This window comes from Piliocolobus tephrosceles, chromosome 10 (genome assembly GCF_002776525.5).
Source record: "Piliocolobus tephrosceles isolate RC106 chromosome 10, ASM277652v3, whole genome shotgun sequence".
NCBI lineage: Eukaryota > Metazoa > Chordata > Mammalia > Primates > Cercopithecidae > Piliocolobus > Piliocolobus tephrosceles.
This window is the reverse complement of record NC_045443.1, coordinates 40,451,642-40,470,425: the sequence shown is the minus strand read 5'-3', so window position 1 is coordinate 40,470,425 and position 18,784 is coordinate 40,451,642. Positions and strand designations below refer to the sequence as shown.

General features: G+C 38.9%; 1 protein-coding gene across 1 annotated transcript in view; it reads left to right on the top strand.

Annotated features, from left to right (window-relative positions):
• The first annotated feature begins 542 nt into the window (after window positions 1–542).
• The window catches only part of ADAMTS20 (ADAM metallopeptidase with thrombospondin type 1 motif 20), a 212,665-nt gene continuing 194,423 nt past the window's right edge, over window positions 543–18,784 (top strand). Inside the window, exons 1-2 of the mRNA XM_023182839.2 lie at window positions 543–633; window positions 1,195–1,556. Coding sequence (XP_023038607.1) covers window positions 543–633; window positions 1,195–1,556 — 453 coding nt within the window. The remainder of the gene's footprint in view (window positions 634–1,194; window positions 1,557–18,784) is intronic.

Sequence of the window (18,784 nt, the reverse complement as noted above, 5' to 3'; positions counted from 1 at the left end):
TCTCGCTGGGTTTCAGAGGTCCCGAGTTGGTGCCCAGCCGGGCCTTGGAGCTACTCAGCAAGTTGAGCGCCCGCTGGGGCAGCAGGAGGGGACCGCACTCCCCTTGCGGCTGGGTGGAGAAGGGAGGGGGCTGCGCGGGGGAGGGCGATTCGGGGCCGCGCCTCCAGTTGATTGGCCAGGAACAGCCCATAGGGGCGGGCTCTCCCCGGCGCTAGCCGGTCCGGGGTGGCTATATTGGCACCATTCCTGCTAGGTCGAGTTGCTTCCCCGCGCTGAGCTGAACCTGAGCAGAGAGTTTCTGAGGGCGGTGCGGGGGCAGGAAGGGGTGTGAGGCTGCAGTGCTATGAAACAGCGGCTCAGCGAGTGAGACAGGCGGTGTGGCTAGACGAGCCGGCCCAGGGCCCGCGCTGCTGTTCCCTAAGCTGCTGAAGCGCGGAGAGCGGCGGGCGAGAGGGAGGAGAGGGATCTGAGCGCGAGGGAAGCCCGCTCGGCGGCCGGCGGCTCTGGTGGGCCTCCCCGATCGGGGTCCCCTGGGTGGAACCATGTGGGTGGCCAAGTGGCTGACTGGGCTGCTCTGCCATCTCTCGCTCTTCATCACCAGGTCTTGGGAAGTTCACTTCCACCCCAGGCAAGGTAAAGTCACCGCGAGACGCCTTCAGCGGCGAAGTGGGGGCGCGGGGCCCGAGTGGGACATGCAGGTCGAGGGGACGAGAGGCTCATCCCGTTGGGTAACGCTGGCCCTGATGGGGTTCCCGGGACTCCCGGACCAGTCAACCCGAGAGGTCGCGACTGTGCCGGGTTTCGAGGAATTGCGCGCGCCGGAGTCGCATCGCACTCCCGGGACCACGCGGCGGGGGCGCAAGGGGCAGGGGGACGCGTGCACCCGGAGGGAAGGAGTTGGCGGCTGCGGGGAGGTTAGGAGGTACTGGGGAAGGAAGTGGGTTGCTTAGGGCCATTAGTAGGGCCTTTGCTTGGGGAGGGTAGGGCAAGTCGGGGGTGTGGGAAAGCAGAGCACTAACAGCCCCAGTGCACGTGTGTGTGTGTGTGTGCGTGCGCATCAGCATGTGTGCATTTGTCATGCCCCTGGCTGTACTGGGACCTGGGACCTTTAGCGGGGACGTTTGGTGGAAGAAGTTTAGAGTTGGACAAAGAAGAATGCCTGGGAGCTCACTGGTCCTGTCGCTGTGGTTGCAGAAGCCCTCGTGAGGACCCTGACCTCCTACGAAGTAGTGATCCCCGAGCGGGTCAATGAGTTTGGAGAAGTGTTCCCTCAGAGCCACCACTTCAGCCGGCAGAAACGCAGCTCCAAGGCGCTGGAACCCATGCCATTCAGAACCCACTATCGCGTCACTGCCTATGGACAGCTCTTCCAGCTGAACCTGACCGCCGATGCATCCTTTCTTGCCTCCGGCTACACCGAAGTGCACTTGGGAGCCCCGGAACGCGGGGCCTGGGAGAGCGACGCAGGGCCCTCAGACCTGCGCCACTGCTTCTACCGCGGCCAGGTTAACTCGCAGGAGGATTACAAGGCCGTCGTAAGCTTATGTGGAGGCCTGGTAAGCGTCCTCGGGTCCCTTGGCATTTTCTTGGGATCCAGGCAAGGGCTACATTCACGGAACGGGGCCTCGGGTTTTCCAGTTGGTGGCTGATGACCCTAGAGTTCAGGTTGAGCTACCAGAAGGATTAACACCAAGCCAGAGGCAACTCCTTAGGAAGGCTCTGGTGGCAGGATGAGCAGGTCTCTGCCTGCTGGGCAAAACCGACCCTCTGTGCAACGCTGATGAAAGATGCTCTTTCAAGCATTTTCCTGAAAGTGTCAGACGCTGGAGTGGTGCTCAGGGAGTGGCAGGTGGGACCGCTGTTACAAGCGGAGTGTGGCTTCCAACTGGAGGGCAGGCTGTTTGACTCAGATGTACCCTTTCGTGGTCCTATTGAGGCAGAATCCCCTGGATTTACTTAAATAAGTTTGTTTCTGGAATGTGATAGAAGGAAAGGAGAATGAATATACATAAAATGAAATGGCTCTCACTGGCAAGGCCTGAATAGGAAAAGTTTGTTTTGCTGATGGTATGGCGATGGCATGTGAAGTAGAGTAGGGAAGAGGTTGAATCTGTTCAAAATGCATCATACTTGAAAACAGTCTATCTACAAAGATCTGTTGGTTATGTCTATTATATTTTTGTGGTGGTAATCAGTTGACACATAGCTACACCAACCATAATGTGATATAAAAGTATCATCTTATTGGTAACAAAGCCACAATGTCTGTGGTTTCACCTACAATCATACTTGAAGGAAATGTTGCAGTATCAGAGGTTAGTGATAATAAAGATATAACTTTTTTCCATCCAAGTTTATGGAACCCCAGGGTAAGGACAGTTGTTTTAAAACATATATAGGCTCACTTCATCAGTAACTCCTCTGACAAATACATATTCAGGAAAAAACAAGAATTAGGAATTTGGTTACAGGATTCTACAGTTCCTAAGTATCTAGCTTTTGTTTAGCAGATACACACTTTTACAAAATATACTTCTGGAAAGGTTTTCAAAGATGTTTTTAGAACATCAACACTGTTTATTCTTTGATTAAATAAAAATCTGATAACATTTCTCTGCAGTTCAAATGTAATACTCCTTTGGCTTAATTGATTTAAGATGCCTTCCTGGATGTGAGCTCTTTTTCAAGTGTTTATCTTGAGTTGTTTTTTCATGAAATGGCTAGAACCTTTTCCTTTTTTATTCCATGTAAAATACTTGCAACATCACAATGACAGAATCACACTCTAATATTTACATAGCCACCTATACTTCAAGGGACAAAAAAAATCTCCTTTCTAAAACCTCACATAGCCACCTAAACTTCAAAGGACAAAAACATTCTCCTTTCTAAAACCTTTCTAAACTAATGTTTAGTTTGTCTGGAAAATCCCAGACTTGCTACCACAAATTTGTCATGGGCAATATGTTTTCTCATGGAAAAGCATTCCAGATGGGAAGGCATTATTGGGAATGCTGTTCCTGCTCATTTTGATTCGTAATGTTGATGTAGTTAAATGATTATTCAGTATCTTTTTTAAAACATTTTTAATTTTTGTGGGTACATAGTAGGTACATGTATTTATGATCAATATCCTCTTTTTGAATTCCGAAAGCAGTCAAAGATTTTTGAGTCATAACTTTCTAGTCACTGTGTCAGTTTGGATACAGTTGCCCAAGTCATCATCATACTTTTTTTGTTTTATTACCTAGTTCATTTTATTAACATATCTAAAAATTAATATTAATATTTTTATAATGTTAAGTGTGAAGATTTTTATTTCCTCATTTATGTGGATAATTTAATGTATTATATAATATATTATCTGAAAGTTAATCAGCAATGTTTACCTTCTTTAGCAATGTACTTATTAATCAAAAATGAAATCAATCATTTGTGTTATATTAATTTTATAATAAAACATTCAGAACAAAATTATTTAATTTAGTTGAGGGATTACTAGGAATTACAAACAAGTAAAATGATTTGTTCTGAATGTTCTTTTACTGAATTTTTGAAGAGGAAAAATCATCTATAGTAGTCATACTTTCGATGGCAAGTAAATAATCCCATATATGTACTCTGCTTTTGATTAATTTATTAATATTATCAGAAGTTGTTGATTAAACATTTAAACATTTCTTTTCATATCTCCATAAGTCAGCTTTATTTTACATAATTTCTCTGTATTGTCTAAGGCTTAGTTGCATACTTCAATCATTATAGAGAAAGAAATTTTTCAGTAACATTGGAAATAACTAGAGGTACCAATATCTCCATTTTTTTCAGTAGTGTGATCATAACCAATTGTAAGTCTAAATTAATGATGAGATTAGTGACTTTTTAAAAATTTTGCATTTTTTAATATTAGCACTAAAATGGATATTAGCTACGTATTTATGATTATATATATTTATTTCTACCTTGACTCTATGATTAAATTTCTTTGGATTAATAGTTTCAACAAACAGTAGAACCTGGTAGATTTTAGAATCCATTTGTAATTATACCAGATTCCTCCTTTTAGTCTCAGATCAGGCTTTAGTTTTTGTATCTAGGTAAACTGTAGTTTCTGAAGCCTGGACCAGCTGAGTTGTTTGCAGATCAATGTGGATACAAAGCTTGGGAATTCAATAATGCTAACCTGATGGCCCTGCTCCTACTTGCTTCCTAATTTATCTTTGTCACTTTGTGTACTTGATAATCTGGCTTTGGTCTCTCAGTCCATGAAACATTAAGGTTGAAGTTTGCTGAAGGATTCTCAGAGCCAGTCTTATTAGTTTAGAGATGTTCTATTCTTTTTCTAGTTGCTTTTTGCTTTACTTTAGTTTTGCTTTTAATCATGAATGGATGTTGTATTTTATTAAATGCTTTTCCTGAATATATTGAAATGAGCATTCAATCTCATTTTTTTTTTTTCTGCTAATGGGTATTGTTTTATATATTGGTGGATTCAAGAGTTCATTGAACATTGATGGAAACTGACTATATACAGGGTCATAACGTGTTATGAGGTCTTTGTATTGTTTGGGAGAGGGGTGAGGAAATTGTACCATCCTTCAGTTCCTCAAGTGACTGGTGATGTTCTTTGTGCTATAGTTTCATTGTACTTTTCTATTAACAGCAGCTGATTTCTGGGCCTGAGAACTTATGGCCTTTTTTCTCCTTGCTCAGTGGGAGCTCACTGGTCTTGACTCATCCTCCTCTGGACTCTCACTAGTGCTGTATATTCCTCTGAATTCAGGCTGTAATATCCATTTGATTTCTTGTCTCAGTAATTCATTGTGCAGCCTTCAAATACAAAGTCTTGCTGCATCACCTTCTCTAGGTAAACTGGTTTGGTGATGCTATTGCTATTCTTGCAGACTCCTCTAAAGGCCTTGAGTCTTCTATGGCATTTGAGAGTCAAGAGGGATTCAGTTCCTCTCTTTGTCAAACTCTTCTACACCTCTAAATTTGATGTGTATAGGGAACCCTTTCAGAGGGTTCCTTCCTTGAGTCCCACGTAGTCAGCACCCTGGAACACCTCTTTGAGCAGTCCCTTTAAACAATGCAATATGCCTTCTGTTTCTGGGATTTTAAACCCCCAGTGGAGAAGTTAATGCGCATACATCTTACCATCTGTTTTCTTTGCCGCCATTGCCCTTTTTTCCCCCCAGTATCTACTGAGTTTCCTTTTCACATCTCATTTAATTGACCTATTGCCTTCAATCTTCCCAACTGAGGTAGAGTCTCTCCTTCCCTTCTCTGGTGGCGGCTGGAGAATGTGGCTTTTAGAGAAAAAGAATGAAAAACAAATCAAATTAATATTTTCAAAATATCTCTGTACAACCGTTTGTTAAGTTGACACCCCAACGTATTTATTGATTCAGTTTAGTTTTCAGTGTTGAATTAACGCCAAACATGTGAACTAGTACTTTCTTCTAATTTCTATATGGTTAAATTTCATCCACTTTTAGAAGTTTTGGTATTTATGTTTTTCTCTGAACCATAACCAGTATTGTTTAATTTTTTTCCTAAGTGTTTTGAGCCCAAGAACCAGAAGAGTCTAAGAGTCTGGCAGAAATTTTCTTTGTTTAACATGTATATAATTCTTGCTTTTCTAATCTTTTCTTTGCTATAATTTTTATTTCCCATAAGCGTATTTATTCATTCCATGATTCAAACATTTCTGAATAGAGATTTATTTATACATTTCCAAGATCTATAAAAGGTATAAAAATGGAATGGAATCATAAAATTATCTATAAGTAATGTAACGGCTAATCAAACTCTCTGTTTTTAATCCATTGATAGGCTACCATAGCATGTATAGTTACCAGGACTTAATATCCCTATATTCAACTCTAAACTTCTTTTTTATGGTCATGTTATTTATCATCTCATAATGTTGATAAATAATCTTGCCAAAGTAGTTAGAGATCAGTATTTAATAAGCTGGCATATACTTCTCAGGGTAGAATGGACAAACTTTACACAGGCTGTTTCTGACAATCCCTTGTGCTTCTGGTAGCCCTTTTCTCATATTACCTAGGGTGTTCACGTCTTCCCAAGGTCCCCAGGAATTAACTCAACTGCCTAGACAGTTAACTTCACTATTTCCTGGTGGGATTTGAGGCAATGCTGTCTTTCTGGTTGAAGGAAACAGTTTCCAGATGTCATAACACCAGACATTGCATCTGACTTATACAGTATTCTCATGGAGTAGCTTGTCATGGCCGTGTGTACTTTTGAAGTTTCTCACATGAACCATTATGCAACACGTCAAGCACTACCTCCCTGATGACTGATTATTGAGTAACTTCTTGTTCAGACAGGAAATAAAAATATAGAAACCATCAATAGTGTTTTTATTGTTTTTTTGTGTGTATTCTGGCAAATTTTTAGTTTTTTTATTTCCAAACTTTCTATTTTCCCAGAACTAATATAGCCATGGATTATTACACATGCCATTCTGTATTCGTATTTTTTCTTATTGGGAAAACTAATAAGAACCTCTTTTGGTATTGACTGCAACACTAGTCAAACAGCAGTATAGAAAATTTCCTATGCTGTTCTTTTAACATTCTAGTGTGTGTTAGTCCAGGTCTTTCAAGAGGCAGATGCAAAGATGAGTGTTTATTTAGGGGAAGTGTCTGTGTTAGAGAAACTAAGGAGAAAGCTGGAGAAAGACTTACATAGGGGAAAAAAAAGGATGAGAATGTTGGATAGTAGCATTCTAGGCTGCTGCGCAGTCCAAGCAAAGTTGAGCAAAGCCATCCTTGAGCCAGACTTGGCCAGAATAAGAGTCCATGGCTCTCAAGAACAGGTCTGCCATGGTATCCCAGTTACTGACAGGGAGAAGCCCTTGGGAGCTATGGCCAGGGTGCAAACACTGTGATGGATTTCAAAGTGCCCTTGCTAAAGTGGATAGCATAAAAAGTGCTGTGTAAACCTTGAGGAATGGAATAATCAAGGAAGGAGTGATTAAGAGAGTTGTGAGAACTGTGCTGAGCAAGACTTCTCAACTGGACTTTGAGGAATGAATAAATGTGGATATGAAAATTCAAGGGCTTCCTGTGGATCTGTGCATCTGAAAAACAGGGTAGTTTGGGTAGTGAGGGTTTAAGGCCAAGGTTGGAATGGGATTATTAAGGTCCTGAAATGCATTGTAAAGGAATGAGGATTTGAACAGTATGTGGTAGGTTTGTTCAATGTGTAAGGAGGCACATCTCCTCTTATGCAACATTGTGCAGCGTACAGGGGAGGCAGTGAGTCACTGGGGGGAAGGAGAAGAGTGGGTACCTATGGAAGGTATGCTACTGCAGACCAGTGTTTCCTTACTGGGAGCAGTTTTGCCCCCCAGAAGATATTTGTCATAGACAATTTTAGTTGTCGCAATTGTGGGTCCATTGAGGTGAGCATGTTACTGGCAGAGCATGGGTAGAGGCCAGCAACATCCCACAATGCACAGCACAGCCCCCTACAACAAAGAATTGTCAAGCTGTCTGTAGTGCTAAAGTGGAGCAGCCTTGCAGGAGACCCCTTAGAATTTTGGAGCATTGGTGAAGGAGACCAGAAAGGTTTAAATGACTCTGGCTTAAATGACTGAATGATCTTGTGGCTGTTAACCAAAAAAGGCAATGACAGAAGTGGCAAGAAAGGTAATTATTCTGGAGACACTTGTTTGATTCTATCACAGATTTACTCTAATCTTCATAATTGCTTGAATTTGTATTTGCTCTTCTTTCTGTATAGAATGTCCTTTCCCTCAACCTCCTACTGATTCTTCCTGATCCATTTTGAGCTGCGTTCCTTTTTCCCTGATCTTCTCTTGGCAAAACTGACCAGGACTTCTTTGGTGTACCAGTTGACGTTTTATGCACGTGTACTCTCATCACATATTAAATTAAAGTTATTTTTCTGCATTTCTATTTCATTTATAGAATTAGAAGGTAGAAAATGATAGTCATATTTCTTTTAGCATATAATATATTTTATGGAATTTCTCAATACATGTATTATGAGTAAGATAAGCAGCTAACTTTTATTTATATATGCCAAATATTTAGCTAGCTCATCTTTACATCAGTCATTTGATTCAGGAAAATTATTTTACCAATTTTAGTTAAAGTGCTTGGGCATATTTGAGAAATTTTGTATTGACTAAACCTTTTCAGATGATACATAAGTTAATCATGTTCCATTTATTAGTCCATTCATTTAAACTCACATCACATCCTTGTTTTTTGTGGCTTTATTTCTGTTGCAATTATTGTAATTACTGTTTAATATGAAATATATTTAAGCTGTCCAACTCATACTAATATGCAGAGGAAGAAACACATTGTTAATTTGTCAATAAATACTTATCAGTCATTTATTATCTAACAGCCACTATTAGGTTTTGGTGGTACAGTTATGTGTTTTCTATTTGAAAAATTCTGTGTTTATTAATTACAAATATGTTTATGAGCTATATAATTTATAACTATAGTAAGAGCGTGGAGAAGGTATACTGGATCTTGACTTTCTCAGCCCAAAGGTGGCACAAACCAAATTTACGTATATTCTCTTGAGGAGAACTAGTTGCCTGGTTCTACCTAGAAGTAAAAGACTGGAAAATGAGGGGCATTGACTTTTCCTAGGAGAAAGAAAGGAACACCCATATTGGTGATCATCAATAGTCTTTACTACAGGCTGCCCTTCTGTTTGCCAAACAGATCATACATCAAACATACTTTTCTTGTCTATAAGGAGAAAACTCAAAGTTCCCACAGGGGCACTGACTCTGGCTCAATGTCCAGGATCTCTGGATAATGCAGTCTTCTCCATAAAGTCAAGTTGTGGCTCTCCGTAGCTTGTAAAAATATGAATTAAAAAGATAAATTATCTTCAGCTACCAGCCAAGTATACAGCATGAACAGCATGACTGCAACCCTAACCTCAACTTGCTACAGAAAGAAGAATAGGAGACACCTAATAATCACTGATATTTAGCAGTTTTTGACTCCTGAAGAGTTGTGGAGACTCACTACTCTGGAAGGAGAGAAGCTCCTCGATTACTTTTCTTTCTTTTTTTCTTTGAGACAAGACCTTGCTCTGTTGCCCAGAATGGAGTGCACTGGCATGATAATAATTTACTGCAGCCTTGAACTCTTGGGTTCAAATACTTCTGATTCAGCCTCCCAAGTGGCTGGGAACTACAGGCACAAGCCCCCACACCTGACCAGTTTTTTTTTTGTTTTGTTTTGTTTTTAATTTTTAGTAGAGATGGTGTTTCCTTATGTTGATCAGACTGGTCTTGAACTCCTGGCCTCAAGCAGCATTCCTGCCTCAGCCTCCCAAAGTGTCGGAATTACAGGCATGAGCTACAGTGCCCGGCCCTTGGTTTTGGCTGGGATTCTTGGACCTCAATTACCCAGGTCCTTGGTTCTGCCTTCTGGAATGGTCTTGTCCGTCTTCCTCCATGGCCTCATCTAAAATGGGGTCTCAGGGGGATTTTGTCTTGGGGGAGCTTCAAGAATGCTGGGTTAATTCTGAAAATTTATAGGTTATTTTACAATGAACTCCATCAAAAGGTTTTTCAGTCCAGGCTAGTGTTTTCTTTGACAGTGTAATCCCTTTAAAACTTTGTTGGCTTCTGACAGCAGATCAAGTTTTGATAATTGCTTCAAGTTAGTTTTCTGTGACAGTTGCCAAAACCTAAAAGGCATTTATTTTAAATCTTTTAATGCCAAGAACTTATTATAGGGAAAAACTAAATTTTGAATTCTCACTTTATTGGTAAACCAAATAAAATTTCAACTCTACTAAAGTAAAAGAAAATGACAGTATATTATAATTTTTAGGTAGGGAAAAATACCAGATATAACAAATGAAAAAAAAATCAATAGATTTGCCCAAATAATAATTGAAGAGTACCATGTCTAAATAATTGTAAAAAAATTTAAAAATAAACTAGGAAAATATATGCCACAAATATTACAGGTGGTCTGGCACATGTATGCCATATGTCCTTCTAGATATTATATGTATTTTTGTGTTTGTTTATAAGTAATATTGCTTTAGAATATTTTAACAATATATCATGAGTATGTTTCCATTATAGACCTACAAAATAGTTTTTAATGATTTCTTATTTTAAATTTCTCATTGTTATGATTTTTGATTTTATATTTTCATGGATATTTTGGAGACAGTTTGGGAGAAGCCATATGAGGGCCACTATGCAGACCCCGCAAGAACAAGGCCATTTCTTTGACAATTCTCTCCTCTTTTTAATTAGTTCATATGACTTCATAACACCTCAGTGCCCACAAGAATGAGAAATATTACAGAATTTACTCCATGTTATCAAGGCTGCTGGGACACACTCCTTGAACTTGTGTCTTTTGGCTACATAAATCTTGCATAGATGAGTCCAGAGTCTTTGTTTTATATTCCTGATTTGAATAGACCAGGACTTGGCAAGAGACCAACCAGTCCGTTTTAAAAAGGTAAGGTACCAGCAACGTATTTATTTCCCTTTTATTGTTTCACTTTTATACTAGAGATCTGGAATTGTCTCAGAATGGGGAAGGTAAATAATGCTTCTAGAGAAGAGAAGAACAACTAATCTTTTTTTTTTTTTTTTTAAAAAAAACAAACCCTTACTATGAATTTTCTGTTTTATGCATCTGGAGGTAATTCTTATGTTTTCTTCATATCATTGATTCATTCATTTATTCATTGTGTGTTTGTGTATGGTACACTATTTCCTAGGCATGATTAATGATGTTATAAGGAGAAACTGTCAGAGAGAGAAAGCTTTTTACATTTTTACTTATCACCAGATAAAAATTAATCTCAGAGTTCATATTTGTGGTCTTTTATTATATAACATTTATACTCTGCCAGTGGTAAAAAGAGTGGCTGTAACATTTGTGTTTTTAGTGGAGAATTTTTCATCTTGCTTCAAAATGCATTCAATTTCAAAACAACTATTGAGCTCCTATGATTAATATTACTTAAACACACATTAACTTTCCTAGGAAATTGGGTACATACAATTATCTCACTTTTGTTTCACAGGCAATGGAACTGAAGGTCAAAGATATAAAGTAACTTACCTAAGATTCTATGAGCACAAACCCAGAACTCAGGCTTTCTTCTTATATATCATCATACTGACTCTCACGATATGATTTGTGATTGAAGATGGAAAAACTAAGTATTTTAGTCAACACTTCAGCAGTACCTTATTTCCAAATGTTCTCCAGTTGACAGTGTTTAATGTGATGACTATAATTGATTTGGGAAAGGAATTCAAAGGATTTGTATTTTGTATTTGTTATTACCCTTTAATGAAATCTGAGAGTACCTTATTGGTTGTAGCAAAAGTACATGTATTTGCTATGTATTTTGAAAAAAATATGGATGAATGCCATGATACTGAAATAAGAACACGTTGGGAAAAAAAATTATATAAAATCTTCTAAACATAAATAATTTTGGCCTATGGGAATAAATTGGAGCCAGTTGTATAGTCACTAAACTGCCTTTCTTTTTTTTTTTTTTTTTTGAGACGGAGTCTCGCTCTGTCGCCCGGGCTGGAGTGCAGTGGCCGGATCTCAGCTCACTGCAAGCTCCGCCTCCCGGGTTTACGCCATTCTCCTGCCTCAGCCTCCCGAGTAGCTGGGACTACAGGCGCCCGCCACCTTGCCCGGCTAGATTTTTTTGTATTTTTTAGTAGAGACGGGGTTTCACCATGTTAGCCAGGATGGTCTCGATCTCCTGACCTCGTGATCCGCCCGTCTCGGCCTCCCAAAGTGCTGGGATTACAGGCTTGAGCCACCGCGCCCGGCCTAAATTGCCTTTCAAAACAGCTTGGCAAATAGAAGATCATTACTCTGAGTAATCAAGAAACTCCTAACCAAGTGAAAACTAGTTTTGCTGCTTTTAATAGTCATTGAAAGAAAGTGTTGGGAATTTGATTGACATTTATCATGAATCAAATTGCAGGGCCCATCTGTAGATAGGCAAGTTGCTAAAAATATTGCATGATCTAAATACAGTTCTATGAACCACCTGTTTTTTTTAGTCCGCTAATTCTTTGCTGGGTTCTTTCCAAGTTAAAAAAAAAAAAAAAAATTAAAGTGCTTCCTTAGGAGCCTTTAGGAAAAGCTCTAATATTTTAATTATTTGAACAAAAAGTCCACTGAAATGGGGTAAGTTATAGAAAAGTCAATGGGAGCAAAATGCTTCTAAGTCTTTCATTAATAAGTAAAAAGGATAAGTATTTATCCTCAGTTTGAGGACAAATATTTGCCAATGTTTTTTAACTTACTGTTTTCAAACATACAAGCTTTCATTTAAGTTTTAAAGGCAATATTTTTTAAAACCTAGAGTGTTCTAGCACAACTTAAAAGGAGGTGCCAATGGCTTCTGGATAGAACTATATTTTCTTCTTACATGGGAACACAGATTGGACCCATGTGCAGTTTTATTGGCACATTGTGATAGTACCTGCCTCCCAGAGTTTGAGCCAAAAGGAGGTTAAAAAAATTCTGTGGTTGGCTAGGCGCGGTGGCTCACGCCTGTAATCCCAGCACTTTGGGAGGCCGAGGCGGGCAGATCACGCGGTCAGGAGATCGAGACCAGCCTGGCCAACATGGTGAAACCCCGTCTCTACTAAAAATACAAAAATCAGCCAGGCATGGTGGTGCTTGCCTGTAGTCCCAGCTACTCGGGAGGCTGAGGCAGGAGAATCACTTGAAACCAGGAGGTGGAGGTTGCAGTGAGCTGAGATCCTGCCACTGCACTCCAGCCTGGCAACAGAGCAAGATTCGGTCTCAAAAAAAAAGAAAGAAAGAAAGAAAAAAAATTCTATGGTTAATAGAATTATTTTCCGTATTGCTTGAAGATAGTGTGATGCTATTTAAAGTGGCTTTGTAGGCACATTTAGTTGAGTAAAAAAGCTGCCTCATGTCTATTAGTATCTTTTGTCAAGATAGTATCACATTTCCCCTCTTCAGCATACTTTTTAAAAAAGGTAGAAAGGGATTTTCCATGGATCCATGTACTCAGGTTTCAAAAACAGTGTCTTTGTTACTTCTCATAAGTATGGGTAAAATTAGTTTTCTAGGAAGGCAGAGAATGCTAGAGTATTGGTGTTTGTTGACAGTAGGTGATTTGCAGTTATCTTTGGAAAATAGACACTGGTAGAATGAGTGAAATATGTTAGGGTATCGGCCCTAGAAAAGTATCCAAGAAATAGATAAGAATTCTTAATATTTATAGCTTTGCCTTTTATTTTATAGACTATAATTATGTCTGATGGAATTTCATTAATTTTTGAACTATTTATAAATGTGTAATCCTTTTTTTTTTTTTTTTTTTTTTTTGAGACGGAGTCTCCCTCTGTCGCCCGGGCTGGAGTGCAGTGGCCCGATCTCAGCTCACTGCAAGCTCCGCCTCCCGGGTTCACGCCATTCCCCTGCCTCAGCCTCCCGAGTAGCTGGGACTACAGGCGCCCGCCACGTCGCCCGGCTAGTTTTTTGTATTTTTTAGTAGAGACGGGGTTTCACAGTGTTAGCCAGGATGGTCTTGATCTCCTGACCTCGTGATCCACCCGTCTCGGCCTCCCAAAGTGCTGGGATTACAGGCTTGAGCCACCGCGCCCGGCATATAAATGTGTAATCCTAACATATTAGCAGACTATATAAGGGTGTCTAAACATTTTACTTTTCAGCATTTAAAGAAAACCATCACACAACTATATCCCATACATGTCTCAAGAGTACCCTAACTTAAGAATGTTCATTAAACGCCGGGTGTGGTGGCTCACGCCTGTAATCCCAGCACTTTGGGAGGCCCAGGCAGGTGAATCACGAGATCAGGAGTTCAAGATGGTGAAACCCCATCTCTACTAAAAATACAAAAATTAGCGCGGTGGCAGACGCCTGTAATCCCAGCTACTTGGGAGGCTGAGGCAGGAGAATTGCTTGAACCCAGGAGGTGGAGGTTGCAGTGAGCCAAGATCACGCCACTGTACTCTAGTCTGTGCGATAGAGTGAGACTCCATCTCAAAAAAAAAAAGGAATGTTCATTCAAAAAATTAAAGAATTACTTACTCAAGGGTATAGGAAGAGAAAAAAACAGGTACTTCACCAGATTTGTTACAAAAATGTTCATTTCTGCAGCTGTGTATGGAGTGCCTGCTGTGTTTCAGGCAATGTTTTAGATGTTGGAACTCTGAAAATAGTAAAGATGTTCTTACCTCTAAGGAGATTTCAATGTAATAATAAATATCAGTGGAAAGAGAACTTTATGGCTATAATTGCCATAATCATTTAAATGACTTTAAGTGTTCGGTTAAAATAGTATTTAAAATATATGTTACTTTAAACTATTAAACTACTACAAGAAAGCACTAGGGAAAATGTTCAGGACATTGGGCTGGGCAAAAATTTTTTGAGCAATACCCCGCAAGCACAGGCAACCGAAGCAAAAATGGACATATGAGATCACATCAAGTTAAAAAGCTTCTGCATAGCAAAGGATACAGTCAACAAAGTGAAGAGACAGTCCACAGAGTGGGAGAAAATATTTGCAAACTACCCATTTGAGAAAGGAGTAATAACCAGAATATATAAGGAGTTCAAACAACTCTATAGGAAAAAAATTGAATAATTTGATCAAAAACTGGGCAAAAGATTTGAACAGACTTTCTTAAAAGCAGACATACAAATGGCAAACAGGCATGTGAAAAGATGCTTAACATCATTGATCATCAGAGAAATGCAAATCAAAACTACAATGAGATATCATCTCACCCCAGCGAAAATGGCTTATATTCAAGACACAGGCAATAACAAATGCTGGTCAGAATGTGTAGAAAAGGGAATGCTTGTGCATTGTAGTGGGAATGTAAATTAGTGCAACCACTCTGGAGAATAGTTTGGAGGGTCCTCAGGAAACTAAAAGTAGAGCTACCATATGATCCAGCAATCCCACTGCTGGGTATACACCCAAATGAAAGGAAATCAGGATATTGAAGAGATATCTGTACTCCCACTGTTTGTTGCAGCAGTGTTCACAATAGCCAAGATTTGGAAGCAGCCTAAGTGTTCATCAACAGACGAATGGATAAAGAAAATGTGGTACATATACTCAATGGAGTACTATTCAGCCATAATAAAGAATGAGATCCAGTAATTTCTAACAACATGGATGGAATTGGAGATCATTATGTTAAATGAAATAAGCCAGGCACATAAAGACGTACACTGCATGTTATTTGTAGGATCTAAAACCCAAAACAGTTGAACTTATGGACATAGAGTGTAGAAGGGATAGTTCAGAGGCTGGGAAGGATAGTGAGAAGGCGGGTGGGGTGGGGAGAGGTGGGGATGGTTAATGGGTATAAAAACATAGAATGACTAAGACCTATTTGCTAGTACAACACGAGACTATAGTCAATAATAATTTAATTGTATATTTTAAAATAACTTAAATAATGTAATTGGATGTTTTGTAACTCGAAAAGCATTTATCAAAAGATAAATGCTTCAGGAGGTGGATATCCCATTCCCCATGATGTGCTTCTTTCACATTGTATGCCTGTATCACCATATCTCATGTACCCCATAAATGTATACACCTACTATGTACCCACAAAAATTAAAAATAAAAGCAAGGGCCGGGTGTGGTGGCTCACGCCTGTTATCCCAGCACTTTGGGAGGCTGAAGTGGGTGGACCACTTGAGCTCAGGAGTTTGGGACCAGCCTGGGCAACATGGTGAAACCCCATCTCTACCAAAAAAAAAAAAAAAAAAAAAAAAAAAAAAAAAAAAATTCCGCCAGTTATGGGAGGCTGAGGTGGGAGGATTGCTTGAGCCTGGAAGGTGGAGGTTGCAGTGAGCCAAGATCATGCCCCTGCACTCCAGCCTTGGTAACAAAAATAAATGAATAAATAAATAAATAAATGAAAAATAAAATAAAATATGCTTTTTATTTGCAGTGGAACTTAAAACAATGATTTCAAAGCATCCCTATATTAAGATATTTGTAATTGAGAAATGGAAATGAAGTCTCATTCACTAAAACTGCATTTATCATACTTCCTGTAATTCAGTAATTCATTTCTGAATTGGGTCTTCATAGAAAGATGCCTTTCTGTGTGGAAAAGTGCAAAGTTTTAAATGTAGGTAAATGTATTTGTGTGATTCTGTGGTGTGAGGAGTGCTTTTTTCTGTCAAGCATAAATAGTGCAACCGGCTTCTGCCTGCCTGGCATCATCTGCTACTCTATCTCCTGGTTGGCACAGCTGCAGCCTCACTGTTCTCTCTGTCACTTTACCTGCTAAGACTTTTTCATCTCTAGGCCTTTCAGTCACTGTTTGGAATATTCCCTTCTATGTGGAATGTCCTCCCAGAATTTTCCACGGCTACCTCCTGATTATTCTAGCCTCAGCCTTGCTGTCCCCTCCTGGAGTGCCTCCCCAGCCTCACCCTCTTTTATTCTCTCTCTCCTTATCTTATTTTTTATTGCACTTATTGCATATTCTATTATGTTTTTATTTATTGTCTGCCTTTTTTCCATAGAAGTATAAATTCTTTGAAGCCAGGAATTTGGTCACATTCACCTCTGTCTCTTTAGCCCCTAGAACGGTTCTTGGCACATAGTAGGTGCCCATTAAATATTTGTTGACTAGTTCATAGAGTCTGTCAAAATTTGCACATGATAATGGGTGCAGTGTAATCAGTTAAGGCGTGAATTGTGAAGCCAGAGTATTTGGGTTCACATCTTGATCCTGCTACCTACTTGGCGTGAGCCTTGGACAAGTGACTTAACCTCTCTGTTAAGTCACTTATGAGACACTTATGAGACAAATGAGACCTCATTTGTCTCACCTGTGAAGTGGGGATAATAATATAATTTACTTTAAATAATTATTATTAGGTTGAAATGAATTATACATTTATATAAAATATGTATATGGATGAATATATATAAATGAATAATGTCTGATCTGTATATTGGAATTAGCTATTAATATTATAAATGCCTCCCTTGGATGACTTACCCTCACCTGACTCAAGAGAGGGATCTATCTATATAAATTGACCATTTTAGGGCTTCTTTCCAACAGAGTGCAAGTTCTTTTATTTCATACCTTGATGGCTAAACATTTACCTTCACTAGTCTTTCCTTAGTTGTACAGTTGTTCAGTCTTTCAAAGTTATTGCTTTGACTCTGCTCCCCGCTCCCACTTTTATTTGAATTCTTCAATAATTCACAAATGAACCCTTCTCAGAATCTCAGTGCACCTAAAATATTAACAAAAATACAAAATAAAACATTTATATTGAAATATGGTTGTCAAGATATTCAAAGAAGTTATGTATATTTTATTAGCACCTTAAATAATAAGATGTATTGGCAGACTAATAACTACCTTAATTTTGAAGTGTTGATAAGCATAAACAATATTTTTAGATATTTCAGACATCATCATGTGATGAAAATTCTGTGCTTTCTATTGACAACCTTACTGGAATTTGTAGCGTACATTCAAATTTAGCATTTCTTTCATGAAGTAGTTTACAGGTTCATTATAATTAGGTTAATGACAATAAGGATGTAATTTTTTTTCTCACCGAAGTTTGTGGACTCTTCTGACAAAAATCCCTGCAAGCAAGAGTCTTTATATTCTAAGTCTAGCCTAAGTTTTCAAATTTATGCCCTACTTTTGCTTAACATAAACTGAGCTTGCAAAGGTAGGAAATAATAGTTTTCATGGTTTAACAAGTATTTACTGCTTACCACATGTGCCTAGATTTCAGATAGTCTATTCAGCAGCAGAAATTTAGGGATAGGTCTCTGCTTATTTAAAGACTTCTGTCTAGTGGGGAAGAATAGTTTTAAATTGCAAACAAACATGTACATGCAACATACAATAAATGTGCTAAAGAAATCAAGCAGATGTAATGTGTTTTCAGGAGTAGGGATGGGTATGTGGTTACCTAGAAAACTGGTCAAGGAAAAACTTTCTGGGTGATTCTTATTTGATCTGAGACTTGAAGGATGAAATAAAGCCAGCCAGACTGAATGTGATGATGCAGAGGTCGAGATGAAAGGTGGGAAGTAGGGAAACATAGAGGGACAGCATATAGGAAGCATGATGCCATACCTAGTTCATCCTACATGCACCCAGTTTCTCCCACTTCTGTCGGCACTGTTTCTAATAATCCTCCTAGAGTTTTTTCAGTAGTAACCAGGCAAATAGAAATATTTAGTTTTTGGGTTTCTTCCTTTATTATACAATAGTAGTGAAGTATACATTCTGTTTTGTAGTTTTTTTGTTTTGATGTAATGATATGTATTGGAGTTCTTTCTATATCACTACACAGAATGTTCATTCTTTTTTTTGTTTGTTTGTTTATAACCTCAAGGGATGCCATTACATAGTTGTGCCAAAGTTTATGTAAACAGACTCTATCAATGGACTTTTGAAGTAGTTCCAATATTTTGCTATTAAAAACAATGTTATGGTTAATAACCTTGTAAGTATATTATTTCACACATGCAAATGTATAGTATACATAGGATAAATTCTCAGAAGGGGAATTGCTGTGTTCAAGGGCAAATACATTGTTAATGTGTTAAACATTGCCAAATTGCTCTGCATACTGATTGTACTGATTTATATTTTCAACACTAATGTATTAAAGTACCCATTTTCCCACAGATCAAAATAGCACAGGCTTTATTATTTATAGAC